The sequence below is a fragment of the Anopheles arabiensis genome, chromosome 3 (genome assembly GCF_016920715.1).
Source record: "Anopheles arabiensis isolate DONGOLA chromosome 3, AaraD3, whole genome shotgun sequence".
NCBI classification, from domain to species: Eukaryota; Metazoa; Arthropoda; class Insecta; order Diptera; family Culicidae; genus Anopheles; species Anopheles arabiensis.
The window spans coordinates 90,031,437-90,050,776 of NC_053518.1; the positions used below are offsets into that span (position 1 = coordinate 90,031,437).

A 19,340-nucleotide genomic window follows, 5' to 3' on the forward strand; every position below is an offset into this window, starting at 1 on the left:
AACTGGCCAATGAAGTCTAACTGCCGGGCTCGTCGAGGTGAGGCATTGTCGTGCGTTTGTCGGAAGGCGAAGGTTAGAGGCTTGTGGTCTGTATAAATACAGAATTCCCGACCCTCTAGCTGGTATCGGAAGTGTCGTATGGCGAGATAGATGGCGGTAAGTTCTCGGTCATAGGTCGAGTACTTTTGCTGTGCCTTTTCGAGACGTTTCGAGAAGAAGCCTAGTGGTTGCAGGTCTTCGTTGGTGCGTTGGTGAAGTACGGCTCCGGCTGCGAAATCTGAAGCGTCGGTCCATAGAGAAAGTTCGGCGTTCTTCACGGGATGTGCCAATAACGTTGCACGTTTCAGTTGCTCTTTGCATTGGGCGAATGCTTCGGAAGCTTCTAGCGACCAGGTTAATGGCGTTCTGTCCTTCTTTTTGTTACCTGGAGTCATCTCGAGAAGTATACCTTGCGTTTCCAGGGCGTGCGGCAGAAAACGTCGGTAGTAATTTATCATGGCGAGGAACTTCTTCAACTCCATAATCGTCGTTGGCTGTGGCAGCTCGCTGATGGCTTGGACTCGATCGGGGAGAGGACGAATACCAGAAGCGTTGACCAGATGGCCCAGAAAGGAAATCTCGTTCCGGTAGAACTCGCACTTGGCTGGATTGATGGCTAGTTGGTGCTTCTCCAATCGTTCGAAAAGTTGGCGTAAGTGTTCGTGGTGTTCTGCCTCGGACGTTGATGCTACGATCATATCGTCGATATACGGGAAAACAAACTCGAGTCCTCGTAGGACATCATGGATAAGGCGTTGGAATGTTTGCGCTGCGTTCCTCAATCCGAAAGGCATGGTAGTGAACTCGTAAAGTCCAAAGGGTGTCGTGATGGCTATCTTCGCTATATCATCCGGATGAATTGGTATCTGGTGGTATGCTTTGTGCAAATCGACCTTGGAAAATATGATCTTGTCTTGCAAATGCATCGAGAAGTCCTGTAAAAACGGTAGTGGATAACGGTCGGGTACGGTTTTTGCATTTAGGGCGCGGTAATCACCACAAGGGCGCCAGGTGCCGTCGGCCTTTTTTGTCATATGTAGCGGGCTGGCCCAGCTGCTATTCGAGGGGCGGCACACTCCGAGCTGGACGAGTGATTCGAACTCTTTGCGGGCAGCTGCGTACTTTTCGGGTGGTAATCGGCGAGGTCTTGCGAATGTTGGTTGCCCCGTCGTTTCGATTCGGTGTGTCACTTCGGACTGCAGTAAGGTGCCAGGAGTGGATAGTGCAGTTAACCCGGGAAATTCCTTTAGGAGAGTGGCGATCGGTGAGGTGGAATCACATACTTTTACGGTTGGTTCCGACGGGTTTTGGCTCGGCACTCCGGTAGAACGTACGTTCGTCAAGGCGTCGACAAGACATTTTTTGCGCAAGTCCACGAGCAGATGGAAATGTTGGAGAAAATCGGCTCCAATAATCGCTGTCCCCACGTCTGCGATGATGAAGTTCCAAAGGAAAGATCGGCGAAGTCCCAAATCGAGAGTATAGAGCGACTCTCCGTAAACCTGGATTGGTGTAGAATTAGCGGCGAACAGCTTCATGGTGGAGGGTTTACTCGGGACGGAACTGTGTTGTCGAGGGATTACTGAAACGTCTGCACCAGTATCGATTAAGAATTTGATGTTAGTTTTTGGATCGGTTATTACGAGACGATAGCTATGGGTCGAAAGTACGTGTATCTGTTGAGGTTGGCCTCTGGTTAAGCGTCAATCGGAAACAGTGGCCGAGTTACTACCCTGCCGCCGATTGTTGAAGGAGCAGGGGGGACGACAGTTCCGCGCCGCTTGCCCGTATTGCGTGTGATAATAGCAGTGTCCGCTGGGTGTTACCGCCTCCTGGTTCAGTTGACGTTGTCGGGTACGTGAGCGTGGTCGCTCGCGCTCTCGTTCGTTGAGCCTGCTCAGTACGGCGTCCAAGCGCTGACCTAATTCCGTTACTTGCCGAGAAAGACGTTCGAAGTCCTCGTTGCGTACTTCGTGGATGGTTTGGTACGGGCCCGTTCGGTGGTATAACGCGAACGAATCCATAACAGAGTCTGCTACTTTAGCTCGATCGTTGGTATCCGTGTTAGTGGCAATAACGGCGGACTGGACGTATGGCGGGAGACGGCCGATCCACAAATCTACCAGCATAGAGTCCGTCATTGCTCCATTTGCGGCGCGGCGCATCTCCGCTAATAGCTGCGATGGTTTTCGGTCCCCGAGGTTCATTTCGGCAAGCAGACGATGCAAGCGGCTTCGTTGCGACTCTTCAAAGTGCTCAATTATTGCACGCTTTGCTACCTCGTAACGGTCCGTAGCGTACTGTCGAATGTTCTCCAACAGGGGGCGAAGCTCAGGAAGGACACGAAGCGGTATACGCGTTCTAAGAATGTTAAAACGGCGAATATGTTGGTTCGTGGTGATATTCCACGCATCGAACCAGTTTTCCAATGCGAAGAAAAAGGTTTGAATGTCAGTGGTGTCCATCTCCGGTGGTTTCAGCTGCATGGCATTCAAAGTGTCAATCTGCGATTCGGGCGGCATAAACATGGCGTCGCAGGCGGACGGCCCTGGTACGCGCGGGGTATTCGGAACGGGCGGTGTTGGTACGTGAGGCGATTTGGATCCACTCGCGGCTGGATCGGCACTCGGGGTTACGCCATCGGGAGTCGATACGTCGCGGACCGGCGGACTGTGCAACATCCTTACGACTAAGGTTAGTTAAAAAAGGGTGGATCTTACCTTAGTGGCGGGGGCGCAAGCAAGTCCAGCTGAGGTTGGCTAGGTCGATCCTTCGGCGAAGAAAAATCCGCACACGCGGTCGATCGTGTTAGGATTAGTCGCTCGTTGGCTGCGTTCGTCGATGACGCCGGTGGTGTGAGAAACGAGGGGCGATGATCTTCGGTAGCGTTCGGTCGGTGGTGTCGGCGAGAAGAGAACGATGGCTGCGTGCGCTGACGACGTCTTCGGTGCACGGTCGAAAAAAATGACGAACGTAGCTCGAGCAAAATTCTGACGCAATCCGCTCGGTGTCGGCCTGCGCACATTCACCCACACACTCACACACACGGTGCACACACAAAAACCGCGTGGGTCTGGAGCGCGCTCGGCGGTACGTGTGAGGTTATGATCGGCGGGTGCGCAAACACGTACGGGTACCAAAATGCTCGGCGGGTGTGCGACACGGCGCGGGGTGCGTCAGCAAAATGTTCGGCGATCGCTCAGCACCGAGAGGAAACTTTTCCGCTAGAATCGGTCGCTCCGTCGGGTAAAAATGTTCCAGAACCGTGTTCTTCACTGTCGGCCACCTTTGGTGTCGATTTGCACTCACGTGGGTTCGGGGTTTGTGCACGGGGGTTTTTTCGCTGGCTGCGCTTGCGTGGTGCCTCCTTCGTGGTCGGCAGCTCCTCGATGATGGGGGGGAACGTTGCCGTCGGTCCGGACCGTGGAACAATGGAAACACGTTTTTTCCGGCTGGATACGGTGTTCGTCAGGTTACCACTCACTCACTCGCGCACGCGATCACGTCGGGGTCACCAGTTTTAGGGGCGCCACAAAAGTGGTCCCTAATTTTTTATGTCGCGAACGCGTTGGGTTTCGTGAGTAGGTAATAAGGAACTTTATTTTACACTATATTATGAACGGTTGCGCACGTTCGTCCGAGAGGGTTTCACGTTGAGGAATTTTCGGGCGCGGAGCGAAGGAAGAGGTCTGTTCGCTTTCGAGGTTGGGTCGCAAGAGAGAGAATGTGCTCGCTGACAGCAGGAAGTGTAGCGCTGGACACGCGGCGCACGTCACTTTGACACATTCGTGTGCCTGGTGAGTGCGCTCCATGGAGATCCGTGTCTTTGTCCCTGGATGTCACGATCGCTCACGATTCTCACGCCAGATGGCGGTCTGGTCGCTACAAACCTAATAGCTCCCTTAACATCCGCCCCTTCTGTCGAAAATGGGAATCAGCTGTTTGTTTTCGAACCGTTGCTGTGTGTCTGTGTACCACAACTGATCACACGCCCGACGACAACAACAACAAAATCGCGCATCTAAACGTGTCATGCGTGCGACACTAAAAACCGATAGCCCGCAGGTCGAACGGAACACGCGTCGTCGCTCTACAGTGGCAAAGAATGCGCCAAACGATGCCGCTGCCAAAGGGAGAGGCGCAAGCACAAAAAGAAAGTGGCAGCCCTTTTCCTTTGGCGGATGATGGCGTTGATGACGACACGAAGCGACGCACCACTAACTGCTACGGTGGCGGCGGAATGTTGTCTGCGGCATGTGTATGAGCCGGTCTGCGTAGATAGTCGGGGTGTTTTTGTTGCGTTTTTTTCTTCTTCTCATTCCGCCCCGCATACAGTTTCTTCAGAGAGCTATCTATATGCCCGCCGGCTGCGTACTTGAATTCATTGATGAAGTCCCTTCGGCACGCACTCTACGCAAGCGGGAAGCGGGGAGCATTAAAGGGAGCCACATGAGAATGAATATATAAGGAAAGAGAGAGAGAGAGTGAGAGAAGGTAGAAAGGTGTTTGAAAGTTTGTGGCAGAATGGCAGCAAAAAAGGGAAAGAAAATCGACCAGCTGTGTCTGTGTTTGAGGTATTTTGGGTTTGATTTTATTTTGATTGTAACGAACAGACGAGTGAGGCATGGGAAGAGAGATGCCGCTTAGAAGTGGCCACCAAAGAGAGCGTTGCTTAAATAACGCACATGCTTCTTCACACATTTGTTTGTGGGAAAATTCAGCTGGTCAGATCAAACGAATTTTCCGAAGCTAGAGATGTTTGGGAAAAACTCGGCAAAGTCAGAGCGAGCATAAGAATGTGGCCAGCTTCGGCAATTGGATTCCAGAGCATAGCACAAAGAGCGAAACGTACACCGAAGAACCACGAACCGAACCAGAAAAAACATCGCAAAACATCGCCTCGGTTTACCTTCTCTCTCGCTCGCTCATTCTATGCTGTTTCTCCCGGCTTTTATTTCCCGCCGGCATGCTTCAGTGTTTTTGCGCACGAAGAGAAGGGAGAAAAGGGCAAAAACTCACCGCCAATGCCCCGCTTCCTCCCCCTTCTTAAAGTGATTGGGGAGTATCATTGCACCAGCTCCTCCGCCGCATCCACCCTCCACTCTCTCTCTCTCTCTCCATCCTGTGCTACACACACAAACATCGTCTCGCGCGCGCCCCGTCGGGGTGAATGGTTTGCCGAACGGTCGACGCTGTTTAGTGCCGGGCAGTGTTTTTAGTTGTGAATGAGAATTCAGCGCGTTCGCATGCACCACACGTGGTGGGCACACGGTTTTGGTTTTGAAATCAACGCGCAACGTCAGAAGAAGTTGGCCGGCGCCTGGCGGCCTACTCCTCCCCGCCCTTCGAGCACACAGGTTCGCGCAAGTGGGTTGCGCGATTTTGTAACCGTTTTTCGGGATCGAGAGTGTGTGTGTGTGTGTGGTTTTGTTTTTGGGTCTTATTTTATTTGCGCGCTCCGGTAGGTCGTTTCGCTGCGAGGGTGCAGAAGGTGTTGGTTTTCGTTTCGGATGCAGTTTTAAGTGCAGCAGTTTATTTTAAAGAGGGCAACGATTGTGTAAGTTGTAATGAGTAGTGTGTCGCATTCCAAGACGCGTGAGTGGATGAAAGTGGTTCATTTTGTGCATTTAACGTTTTGAACAAAACGACCAGAAAGTTCAATCAATGCAAATGTGTTTTTGAAGGGCGATGGATGTGAAAGTTTGATTGTAGTAGCAACTGTGGTTCTTGAGCGAAAAATGTGTTATTAAGAGTTGTTGCAAACTTCCAAATGGTTCTACTGGAGCAATTAATGGTATCTATCAATCCAGCACAGTTATGAAATGCAGCACACAAATCCTCCCCCATTAAACTGCGACAAGCTTAAGGCAATCAATTTTAAGGGGCCGCGCGAATCCGCTGCTGACATTTACATGCCGACGATGTAAATTAATTCCTACCGCGCGGAGAAGATATAAATTCCTACCGAAATATTCAAGGCTGTCAATTTGCTTCGTGACATCGTGACACCTTCACAGTGAAAACCCCCCATTCGTTTTCCCTCCCATCCCAGCGCCACGTGCTCCCAATTTATCCTAAAACCATCGCATGTGTGTTTGTGTCTGCCTGCAGTGATTCTAAATCGGTGACAACGGTTTGTGATCGTGTGTGTGTGTGGCTGCTCTGTCTCCGTTAACCCCGCGCTTGCGACCCAATGAATTTGTGTACCACCATTGGGGATGAACGGTGATGATCATCTCCACCCCCCCCCCTCTCCGTGTTAATGTGGTCTCTAAGCCCGCGCTGAGTGTAGTGGTTTCGTGGTGAATGAGTTTGGCATCGGAAGCGTACACAAAAACACATCGTGCGCCGGGGCTGCTCCGCACCTATCTACCTTCTCTGAATTTCGGCCAATAGGTGGATCGGGGGGGGGGGGCCGCTTGACCTTGATGGTTATGTTGCAACAGCCCCAGTGCCGGATGTACTCGGAGTTGGAGTTGGAGGCAAGGCAAGGCAGCGCGTGCAGGTTGCATCGCTTGCACAAATTTCAATCTGTGGCGGCGGCGGCGGCTGCTGTTGACGCTTGTTTTTGTGTCATCCGAAAGACTGTCACCGTCTAAATGGGTAGTCATCGAACACAACAGGGTAAGTTTGAATTAACGCGCCAAGGTGTGTACGTGTTTGTGTCGGTGTCGGTGACACGTGTTGATGATAAACCAGAGTTCAAACGATTTGCCGTACAGCTTAAAATGCGTTGCATATTTCGTGTGAAATACCATAATGCTATTGTGCATTTAATGAAGGGGAGGGAGATTTCTTTTGAAACGATTGGATGTTCTTTTGTTCTCGTGGAATACGTGTGACACCTCGGTAGAACGACGACGAATTAAAAATTGACAAAAGAAAGCAAACGGTGCAGCAATTCCCACCCGCTTTTGATCGAAAGCTTTTACGTGGACCATTTTATCCATTTTTCTGCGTGATTCGTTTCATCTTTCCCTTACCGCATCCGCTCCACTTCCACCCCTACCAGATACGACGTAACAGTATGGCAATAACTTTCCCTTTCTCTTCGGCGCTATGTTTGTAGTAATAACAAGCGAGCAAGCAAAAAAAAAGTACAACACAGGTTCAACCCTTTGCCCGTATGCCCTCCGCTCCACAGAGGGAAAGAGAGAGGGAGGGAGAGAGAAAAAACCCCGAGACATGCCTTTTCCATTTTGCAACGCGTGAGGCGTGGGCGTGCGAGTGTGTATTACATATTTCACCATGTAACCTGCCGGCTCTCCTTCGGGTGTCGTGTCCAGCATTTTTTGTTGTTTTGATGTCCCGGGTCCGGTAGAGGTCGGGCCCAAGCACACTGGAGCGATTGTACGTAGTGTTTACCTCACGCAGAGAAAATTGCTGGATTTGTAGCTCCCCCCCCTTTCCACACCATTTTCAATTGCGCCCACAGCTTCAGCTCGATGAAGAAGACATCGTGGGAAAATGGTGCACATGGTAGCCGGAATGCCCACCGGACCCTCACTTCTCATCCACGGCTGCATGTAATCGTGTATGCGTGTGTGTAATTAGTAATTTCCACTCCTTCTGACCTGTTGTTTCTCATCACATTACACATACCACTCACATGATACGTGGTGGTCTTGCAAGCAACAGCAGTCCGTGGCTTTAAAGTTCAATCACTGGGCTTAAAATCGATGTTCAACAGTGAAATGGCTAATGTGGATCGATTTGTTGGCAGCGTTGGGTTGCACCTAACCATGCTTGGGTAGCATCGGTTTGCATAAGAAAGCACTATTTACTCTGCAGGTCGGTGGTCGAATCGGCAGCGCTCAATCGAACCATTTGAACGGTGTGATTAATTATTCACGAAGGGTAAATCAAACACGGGAGCGAGCTATCCTAGATGTATACCAACTGTAAAGTGGGTTTCGATAGTGTAGAGGCACATGTGCGCCTGTGTGTGTGTGAAAAATCGATTCATTCATGCTCAGTATATTTTTGAACTTGGAAATTACTACACTTTTCATGGAAGAAATCTCTTGATTTTCTCGGAAAAAAAATAACAAGATGTAACCTATCACGGTGTCATGTCTTGAGGTGCTGATTCTTCGCGTCTACTACATCTTTTTTTATTGTTGAAACTCTATACTTCGTTCTTAACATGGGTGCCGACAGATCTGTCCGCAACCCGTTTCTTGGAAAAATTGATTTTCCCATACAGCATCCAACAGCAGCACGTAGCACGAGCATCCGTTCCGTTACTGGTGGATCATCGTTACCATTTACTGGAAGAATGACACGTACAGATACACTTCATGATGGAATCAATCCGTCAATTCAATGGTATATTGGCGTGAGAGAAACTTTGCTTGAACTCTTCCTTGTCGTGTGTACTGTGTATGTCCTTTTTGGCGGATTTATTCCTTGCATGACTCTAAATCGTGTTGCTAACTTAACCCTAAATCGTGCAGATGGGGTTGAAGTGTGTATGTCGCAAAGTGACGGGTAGGTACGAATCGTAGAATAATTTCAATCTCTGGTAACAAAAAGTGTTCTTGAAGTGTTCCTGAAAATGTCACTGATGTTATAACTCAGAAGCTAATATTAAAATGCATTATTAACGTATGTTGCTGTAGAGAGGACTGATGGTGCCTTGGTAAAGTCCTCGGTTCTATGCTCGGAAGGTTGTGAGTTCAAGTCTTGTCTTTGACCATACCTAGAACTTACAAAGTGAAATTTTGAATACTGTAATACTGTTAATCCACAAGAAATAAAAACTCAGATCACTTGAACCAATGGATGTTTCAGATAACAAAAAGGAGGCTCACAAGCATTTGCCGCAGGTATTTCAATTGTAAACGACCACGCTTCACACTCAAAACTTTGAGGTTTGTTGTCAATTTTAATGACATTCTTGTTAGCCATGTCCTGCCATTTCCTGGAACAACTCTCTTGCATCTGCTAGTCTTTCAGTACTTCCCGTTTTCCTTGCAAGATCTCCCCATGATGCCGCTGGTATTTTGGCAAACCAATCTCGCCGCTGTATAACGTCCATAACACCGGTTTGGCAGATCGGGGCTGTCTTAACCATATGCGTGCACATGTCCAAACTGGCGGTTCACGTGCCCTTCAAAACCTTCGTTAACCACATTCAACCACTGGCTCTGTGACTCGGCTCGTCACAAATCCTCTCGCAAATCCTGCCTTTTGCATCGATTTCCGAATCCATCCATCGCATGGGTGACTACATTTCTGTTTCGCTCCAATTCGCATTTGACCTCTGCTCATATTTTCATGTGCCGCGCGCGTGTTTGTGTGTATTTTTGTACATTTCTAAGTAGCCCTCCAAACCTCGGTTCGATGCCAAAACTTTTCGAAACAAATTGCCCTTGCGTCGAGGCCAGTAGCATGACTGAGAGCGAGAAAAGAACGGGAAAAGGCATGTCCGGCATGTTTGGAATAGTTTGTTTAAATTTTTGCTTGCTCTGCTTATTTTAACCCGACATTTTGCCGGACGATTTGGCCATTGGAACGAGGCGATCCCATGAATACCATGGCAATCATCTCCCTAACATCGACTCTGTCCAAATCAATCAGTTCATTTGTATTGCACCCTAAATTCGGTGCCAACGTTCAACGAGTGGCATTAATTGGTCACATTAATTGGTGTCAGATTTATTGCGGGTTTTCCTCCTTCAAAAAAAAAAATCCTTTGGCCCGTCAAATCCGTAACGATTGAAACTGAAGAACGGAAAACGATGGGGATGTGTGCGAATACTAATTTGGGTCTATTTGTTCGATTCAATTCGATTAAATTGGGACAGTTGGTCGGCGCGTTTGCGACAGGACAAGTAAAATAAATGGTTGATTAGATAGGACAACCAGCAAAACATTTCAGACTTTCGTATTCACTAGTGAGCATTTATTTTGAAGCGTGAAATTGTGTGACAGGATATCTGAGTTCAAATATCAATTTAAAAGTAATTTTAATATAAATTTTTAAACCAATTTTGTTTCATACCTCTCAACTATTTCTGTGGGAAATAAAGCATGGTTCATCCTATTTATGAAAACAAAAATGACCTTCGCGATGGAATCTAGAGCTTTGTGTTTCGATTTATTTACAATCGTTGAGCCCTTTGTCGCCAATCGCGATACTAAAACAAATCATTCCACTAATCCCATGTTTTCAACGCGTCACATTCGCGTGTCAATCACTGGTTCACAAAGCCGACACTTTGCCTCTAGGATAAAGCGGATGTGTGTTAAATGCCTCTAGGTCTCTTTCCCCCGTTGTGTGTCATGTTTACCTAACCTCATTAGCGGGCTGTGAAAATTAGCCTTTGGCACCGGCATTGCGATGCACGAGACGCGTGATAGACTTGCGAATTGTGACACGGGCAAGTGATAATGTAGGGAATGCGGCGGACAGCTACGTATCGATCAGCAGCGCGCACTAAAGGGTGTGAATGGATTTCTACAATAATTGTACGGTCTAATCAGCGCTTACCCTGGCTGGCGGCTGGTTGTTATTTGTTATGAAGAGAGATATGTGACATCGCTTCTCTATTTGCGGTGTAGTATTGAGGCGCAAATGATGTGCTGTTTTGTGTCGGTAAATTGTGAAAGTCAAACGTTTGATGTGTGCAATCGTAAAACCATTAGTTGTGTTTATTGTTGCATCAGGCCAATTGTAGGGGTATTAGCATGTTGTGTAGATTTCGTTTCAAATAAAATTAAGTTGCTCCTCTGTCCCTCATGACATGGCTGATTCAACTGACATTGCTATATGACTGTTTTGTCTTAGTGTACTTCCTGACATTGCTACTTGTACAGGGACTTAACATTGGTACTTAATACAGCCTGTCAAGTGGGTGGTAGATTGTCCGTCAAGTGCTGCAACCTATAAACCCTTACACGATCCTCGTTTGCAGAGATGAAAAATGCCGCTACGAACATTCTTTTTTTGTGTGTGGCGCTGCACCGTTTTGTCGCACGGGGTAGTAACACACTCGTGTTTGCTGTTCGACTCGTTGTTTGGTTTATAAAAAGATTTCCGTTTGCAGGGAGATGCAAAAGCCGTAAACTTGAATTTTTCCCCGTGGTGTGTGTGTGTGTTTGTGTGGGTGTGGAGAAGTAGTATTACCGATGTATTGAGGTTAGTCGGTCGATTTGGGGCGGAATGGAAATCAAACGATCCGCGAACGGACGCTTTTTTGCTCGTGCTTCGGCAAATGATAAATCATTTCGCGTATCCTCTGCATGCGGCGGTGCGTTATGGTAATGTGTTGCTGCTGATCAGCACCGAAGGAGAAGGTTATCTTTGTTTGAGCGAGCGATCATCTTTCACCGTCCTAATGGGATAGTAAATGGGGGTTAGTATTGTGAGCGTGGTGCAAAGTATTAGCAAAGTGATAAACACCACAACCGCAGCGAGTGTTTACTTCAAAGGAGTCGAAGGAGATGAGCATTTTTTAACTGATCGGTAATGAGAAATATTGAAATAATATATTATAAATCAACCATCCAAGAGGTTCAATCCGGGTCGAAGGACCAATATTAGTTTTATGTATTCTAATTGATTAATTGGTTAAGTGTTTATGTCAGGAGTGTCGATGGGGATGAGACATTTTAACCATTACATCTTTAAAAAAACCGAATCAAACACGTAAAGGTTGAAATCCGCCTCGAAGGACTATTGTTAGTTTTATATGTTCCATTTACCAAATATACTAATGCAAATATAAATACAAATTTTCCATTCCTGGTGTCGATCGCTTTGCTTCATTGTTACTTTTCACCACAATTGATCATTGCCTTCGCCATACACATCAAGCAAACACACTCAGACCGGTGTGGGATGTTGCATGGTTTCGTTTTACTACTCTGAATATAATGTTTATGCACGTGGTGCGTGGAGTGAGTTGTTGTACACACTGGCCGTATGTTGCTAGCACACTTTGCACTTTCTCAAACCAAGCATCAAGTGTCAAGTTTAAACTGTCCGCATACTTGTCTCCCTATCGCCCCTGCTTCGTCTGCCATGGCCATATCGGTTCTGCTCCCCGTAGCACACTATCTGTTTGTTTATTTTTTATCTTTATGACGCTGTATGTGCGTTAGGCCCCAGGCCTCGACCTTGGCTCGAAATTTGTAGTGCTTTAATTGTTTGCTAACCCACATGGCGGCAGGTGCATGGTTGTGTTGGTTGTTTCGGTTTATTATCAGCGTATCGACTGGTCCACTCTTCACTCAGTAATCAATAAGGTTATTGTGTCTTTGTGCTTTGGTGCCCTGATTTATAACATGTGTTGATAGTTCTTGTTTTATGAAATATTTCCTTTTTTTCATAACATATTTCATTTTTTTGTCCTTGCATGTTCGTTTTATTCCTTATACTTATATGTTATTATTAAACTGTTGATTCCCTTATGCCAACTGAGACTGGCTCGTTTCGCTCCCTCCACTTGTCTGTCAACGCCGGAGTTTTGTGAGCATATTCTCGAAGCGACGATGTGACGACAGGTGACTTGCAGACAGTTTGTCTGCGCCGCACAAGTAACCCGATGACAAATCTCGCGTCACTCACACGATTCGAAAATGGTGTATGTGTGTATATATGTTGTTTTGCTTTTGGCAAAGGCAAACACACCAATCAAGCGGTGGTTCTGCTTAGTTGAACATTCGTCTCTAGCCCGACATTAGTCTGGCGAAATGAAGGTCAAAAATCGGTCAGCAGAAAAACGGCCCACTTATGCGCGAAGACTTAACCGTAGCAGAAACCTGACCATGACACCGTACCACTGAAATGCGAAGATACCAAACAAGAGCAACGCAGCGTGTCCGTATTTGTCCGAAAAAAATCCCCATACCGCACCAAACGATGTGCGTTGCAACATCACTTCCGTTTTGTGTTTAGTTTCATGTGTTTTTTTTTTTTTGGTTCGTTGTTCGTCTATTGCGCTCTTCATTCACCTCTTCTTCTTCTGCTGCTTGCCTTTGTTGCAGTACCACCTACGCAAGAGTACGTGCGTTGGCCTTTTCCATTTGACCGAGCAGCAGCAGCAGCAGCAATATTTCTGTGGCGTTTTGCCCGTTTTGGCTGATGTTTCCAATATCGACCCTGAGCGTGGACACATATGGAAGGGCCACCCAGAGGTGTTCATATTCCACGTTTGCCTGATTTGTGTGCAGAAATTCGACACCCCTGTATGGATCGTATGGGCAAAACGGGGAATTACCTTCTTAACGCGTGCACCTAACGCGTGTGTGGTTAATTCTGTTGTCGTAGAATTAGTCCCATTTCCGGGTGCCACGGGCGCTTACGTGTTGGATTACGTAAGTCTATTCACAGCCATATCATCCACCGGGAATACTGTGTATGTGTGTTTGTGTGGGATTAGCGCGTGGTACAAAATTTGTTCCTCGCTTCCTATGGCTTCGCTGTTGTGGATTGGCGCTGCTTTCGGAGATTTTGCACTCGCGCCAGGGTGCAGTGCGGTTCGCCCCCATATGGCGCAGCACAAGCAGAACGGCGTCCCTATTCCCCACAATGTGTGGATGTCGTGGGAGGTCAACCCCGTACTGCTCAAACCTCAAGGGAGAGACACTCAGACAGCGCCGGCACTCAAGACGCCCGGCATAAGGCGCGAAATTATAACACAATCCCCTATGGTAGAGAAGGGTGGAGGGTTGTTTCTTTAAATTTTTACATTACTCTTTTTGCACACGTTTGTCAACTGCCCTCCCACGTCCACCCGCTGCCAGTACATGCCACGCCAAAAAGCGAAAGTGAAACGGAAACGGTGGTGCCCCTTGCGCACCCGACCGGTCGGTCGCCGCCGCCGCCCGTTTGTGTTTGTGTGAAAGAGGAAAAGTTTACACCGAGCAAAGCGAGTTCAATGATTCATTGACGGGTATGCGTGTCGCTTTTTTGTGCGCAAAAAAACCGGAATTTAAGGTTTCGAAATTGCGTAAGTGCAGCCCTCGGTGGGGGCGTGAAGGAGGTGTCTTGTGCTGTGTGCTGCGCGTTACAATTTCAAAGTTTGCCCTTATGGCTTGAAGAGTCTGCTGCTGCTGCTGATGATGATGATGGGCGTTTTGGGAAGCGCCGGCATTTTTTGTCGTTTTTTTTCGCCTTTTCCTCTCCAGTCTTTATCTCCCGCTTTGTATGATTTCCGCATTTTTGTTTGTGTTGTTTGCAAAAGCGTAAGCTCTTCCATCGAATTGGCAAACCGAACCCATGACAGCCATAGAGGCAAACGCGTGGGATGCGAAAAGGCAACGCAAAAGCGCTGGGTTGGGTGCACTCCACCGTAACCTGGCGTGTAACCTGTTTGATCTTAATCCGATGCGAATCCGGTACGATTTAGCTTGATATGCTGCCGGGGCGGCGTAGCCTTTCTGTGTCGCTTTCGCCTTTTGCGTACGCAGCCGTGTTCTTTTGCGCGTTCCCCGAATGCACTGGCGTTTGATCCGATTTGTTCCGTGCGGGGTTGGTGCCGTTCCCGGTGCAATGGATTTTGCCTCTCCTTCGGGTCGGGTGGCTGAGAAGGCGATTTTTCGCTCCCGGTCTGTCACATAATTGCGTGCGTCGTGGCAATGTTTCTTCGGGAGGTTATGTAAAAGTTGGTGCGTGCGTGCTGGCCATGTTGGAGGTTGCTTTCAACACCTGAAAATTATGTTCTGAGGCTAGATGTCGTGTTTTTAATGTTCACTTTTAATTTTGCATAACGAATAATTTACGCAAAGAGTAAAGAGAACGATTTTTTGCTCTCCGTATGTTTTGTGCAAGGAATTGCTTTCGTTCGGAATAAGTTTCTATTTACTCTGTTGGCAAAGGTATCAAAACATTCGCAGCATATTTTTCAATGTCATTCTACGAACGTATTCACATGATAAAAGTAAGAGTTACCTTTCAATTTCCCCATATCTTTTTTCAAATAAGAAAAGAATAGAAAAGGGCTTACCCTTTCAAAATGAAAATGTTAAAAAAAAATGTCAAAATGAAAATGTTGTGAGTGTGAAAAGCTAATGTATTTATCTTCCCTCCTTTTTTGTACTCTACTTCCAGGTATGGCTGAAGGATGATAAAGAGGAAAAAGGCTTTTCCCGTGCGAGCTCGCTACCGCTCTATCTATTCGCAAATGCTAATCTTCTAAAGGATTCGTTTGGCTGTGCTTTTCGTTTTCCCCTTTGACACGAAGCGGTGAACGATGAAGCCAACATAAAGAGCTGCCTCGTATATGTTGGGCGTTATTTGCACCGTCAGTGAAGAGGAGGGCAAAACAAAAAATGCGAACAGGAAAGCAATATGGTAATGCGTGTAAATTCGTTGCCTTGTTTTAAATTTGTGCGCTTTAATAGCTTTCGACCACATGCTGACTGAGCAGATATCAGCAGCTTGGCTCGGTACGGATGCTGTGTCAGGTTAAAGCTTTGCTTCTGGATGAAGGCACCACCATTTGGCAAGCGTTTTTACCACCACACATCCCACAATTTACAGATAAAATGGGAATTAAAGCATGTTGAAGTGTGCTAAAGCGTGTCACCTTCCTTAATGTGATGAAAAATTTGCTTTTAAAAATGATGAAAGTAAAATGGAAAATGAGCATAAGCTGTATTCGAAAACTTCAAAAGCAAAGCTAAACTTATCACATGAGATTTTCGTTTCCATGCAACACGTCAATAAGAATTAAAGCTGTCATGACACAACTGAACGCCAATTAAAGCCTCAAATGACGCAACAGATCATCTTGACATCAAATATACCCGTCCTTGTATGTTCTGTGTCTTTGTTTATCGTGTATTTATTGTTCATCTCAATTGCGTTTTATGCTTTCTAGAAGGAGCAGGGCATTAAATGCGTTCATCAATATTCATTGCCTACATACAATTGATCCGATCTGTATTCGCTTGAAAACAATTTGACCAATTTATGATACGTTCGACTGTGGTGTCCACTGTAGCTCCGTTATGGTCACGTTACGGTCAAGTGATTTTGGTGTTACATTTCAATGTGAATCGTTGAATCGCCAAGAATCTCGCCTCAGTGTGTTGGTGGAGGCACTTTGAAGTGTTGTGTGTTCCCTTATCATCGCCGATATGATACGCCATCCGATACGGCACTGCTACAGTGGGAAGTTATTTATTATCGTTCATTCGATGAGCCGCCACTCCGACATGCCTCTAGTTTGTTTCTGCCGTAACAGACCTTGCGTTGCGGGTGCTCATTGCCTGTCATTGAGAGTTAGACGAGCTTCAATGGAATCTGTTGGCCGCCTTCACAATGAAACCTGATTCCTTAAGAAGAAGTTCGTTTGTTATTAAGTGAATTACCGCAAGGATATATTTATTAAGTTGTGATCTTTGGATAATGTCAGAATTACTGTTTCCAACTTTTCGCATCCGAAGTTCATTCATTGATGGATGTCCAACAAACACTGCCCACGGTCGAGTCATGTTGAGCGCTATCTTATCACGAGCCTTCGATACTTTCCCTCACAGACAGCCACATACCTCGAGGACTCCTCCCTTTACACACCCCCTTGCACCGTCGATCGCGCTCGTCACACGCAAACGTCCGGTTTTTTGGCGTGCGAAGGCTACTCACCCGTCTGTGGGTCGCTCCCGGGTCTGCTGCCACCCCGCCACACCATTGCGCTAGTAACTGTAGTAGCCCGCAACATGATACAACATTCCACACCGATAAGGACCGGGCGCCGCGGGGGTTGCGGGCGGGGGGACTGATCGGGTTAGGTTACTGCTCCGTGCAATGCCAACTGCGCGCTGTGCACTGTGGCAGCTGGATTTCATTTGACTTTGGCACACGCTCCCTTCCCGCCTTCCGTCAGGTGTGGTGGTGACGTTTGTAAGTTTTCCTCGCACCGTTGCACTGGCTGCCAGGGCACTGTGAACTCCTGTGGCAGCACATACGCGACGCTAGAAGTCATTGACACGGTTGGATGCTAGCCTTTTTGCGCATTTTGCGCCAGCGAGACTTTGGTAGGCTTCAGCCTGGCGGTTTGTGGGAGAACAAATTTGCTGCCAGCACACACAGACACACCTGGGGTGAGAACAACTTTAACCAACCCATACACTGTGTTAGGGGGAGAAAAGTTAGCGGCACAAACAACTACAGAAAGTGTTTTTTTGAGTGTTTGAATTCCGAAAGCACTGGCAGCTGGCGTTGGCGGTCGGGTGGATTATCAGCGGCTGGGAGGAGAGCAAAGCAATATGTATATATATACGAACAACACAAACAACGGAATGAGGGTAATAAGTCTTATCGACACCTCTTCTGCGTACGTTATTGCGCGTGTAATTTGTGGATGTCGAGTGGAAGGAAGTGGTGGAAACAACGCTCTTTAGCCGCCGTTCCCGTTGACTGGGAATTGAGTTTGCGCTACCTCGTCGGGATAATGCTGGTTGATGGAGTTTATTGGTGGCCATGTGTTGACGGTGTGTGCTCGAAACCAATCACAATTGACCGTCTGTTTGTTTTCGCCCGGCGTCGAGTCTCCTCCACAACTGGCTTACAATAACCACAGCCAGCCAGGTTTGGTGTAATGTTACTAGGTTAATTCTTTACGCGAAAAGTCCCTAACGAGCATCGCTCGAAACAGATTCCAGCATCATTGCAGCAGCCCCTCTTAAAAGCAGAAGGCTCCACAAATACACAAACTTGTTCGAGGCGAGGTCGCAAAGTTTTTCAGCATCCAGCTCCAACGGTGACGCATCCCGGGATAATTAAATTGGACTTAATTTCGTTGGAGTTTATTTCTACGTTTCGCTGAAATGGAGGAATGTGACCACAATGCGCAAAAAGTTGCTCTGAGAGCCAAAGCTCCTCCTGTATGTGTGATATAGCTAGCGGAACCAACTCCCGCATCTATCTGTATCCGTTGTCCGGAGGTTCTGTGTTGTCGGATGTTTTGCTTCACACGACCACCAGCACGTAGCGGGTTATTAACGTCGATGGGGCGTCCGCCGTGCAACGGTACGGTACGGGAAAAGCATATGTTGCCCTCCCCGGTACTGGTTAGATGTTCACGGCAGAAGAGGCCCCGCCGAAAAGAGCGGAAGAGCGGTATCAATCGGTGTGTATCGGTGTAACATTTTTATCAGCAGGTTGTTATCGCTGATGCTTTTCTGAAGTGCCGGCTCGAAAAGGAACGGGAACCTGAAAACTGGAACATCTTGGCCGTTGTTGGCTTGCCTCAACGGGATAAGAGGCTGGAATAGACGACGGAGAAGTAGGCACTTGTTGGAGGCGGCCCGAAACCGTTAGCGATAAAGACTACCTTTCGACTATCACTGCTTACGGCATGTAGTGTTTGTGATGTACTGGAACATGCTCCGGGATGGGCGGGATCTGTCTGCATGCAAAATTAAAAGTATCTACTTTGCTGACTGTTCCTCTGCAACTCTTTTTACTTCCCCGATTAGTACTCATTTCCCTACAGGAACTACCTCTACAAGCTAGTTTTGATCTGCTCAAACGAGTAACTGGGTTTCTAGTGCCAGAGGTTTGATGGAGAGGTTTTTTTTCTTGTTGTAGATTTATTGTACAGTGCCTTCCCACTATTTCTGTGTGTGTGTGTGTTCCATAACCACCTTCATCATCTTGGGCGCTTCATCACTGTGCTGCCAGGCTTTGCAATTGATGGAGTCCTCACTTGATTGGAATGTAAATGAATGCCCCGAGTACGTGTACCGCAGTCCCGCACATACATATATCTATGCGCCGGAGTGTGTGGTGCCAGCTGCCTAGCGAAACCGCTGGATTAGCTATGCGGAAAGTGAAGTTGAGTGTAAAACCACCGTACGAAGCCGGCTACTGTTACCTTCTCTTTACCTTACCCCCCTTCTTCTAGTGGGTTGGGCGTTCGGTAGAGAGCGAACGTTCAAGTCTCCGCTGCTTCTATTTCTCACTTGTCTGCTTCTTAATGCAATCGAAAGTGCATCCGTCCGTACGATTCTCGTGGCGCTGTGGAAGCTGACATTTGCGTGTAAGTTTGTGTTTGTGCATGTGTGCAAATGTACGGGTTCTGGTTGGTTGATTAAATAGATGATGGAGAAACAGTCAGTCGGTTTCCCAGCTAATGCTACAGTTTCAATTTAATATGACTCAATCCGCTCGGTTCGGTTCGAGCCACGGTAACTTGGGGGAAGCCATGTTCCGTGGAGGTCGATTACTGGAGTCGCTTCTCCGCGAGGGCTTATGAAAGGCAACATCTGTCAAACTCGAACATCGATGGTATGTTTGGTTTTTTTGTGTGGATCGTTCGATTGGACTATACAGCTATTTTTGCCGC

General features: G+C 47.5%; 2 protein-coding genes across 13 annotated transcripts in view; one reads left to right on the forward strand and one right to left on the reverse strand.

The window, feature by feature from the left end:
• LOC120904619 (protein phosphatase 1 regulatory subunit 16A) overlaps positions 1-19,340 on the forward strand; it is an 82,562-nt gene that overhangs the window by 10,871 nt on the left and 52,351 nt on the right. For 5 of the 12 annotated variants that reach the window (XM_040314766.1, XM_040314777.1, XM_040314778.1 and 2 more), the window contains exon 1: positions 5,264-5,596. The exons of 4 other annotated variants lie outside the window; for them this stretch is intronic. The gene's annotated coding sequence lies outside the window, so the exon portion shown is untranslated. Of the gene's footprint in view, positions 1-5,263; positions 5,597-19,340 lie in introns of those variants that run through there. 3 more of the 12 variants (XM_040314771.1, XM_040314775.1, XM_040314767.1) reach the window with 2 other exon arrangements.
• On the reverse strand, positions 1,743-2,720 carry LOC120901235. Its single transcript, XM_040308937.1, has one exon. It carries the CDS (start codon positions 2,718-2,720, stop codon positions 1,743-1,745), a length of 978 nt encoding a protein of 325 aa, XP_040164871.1.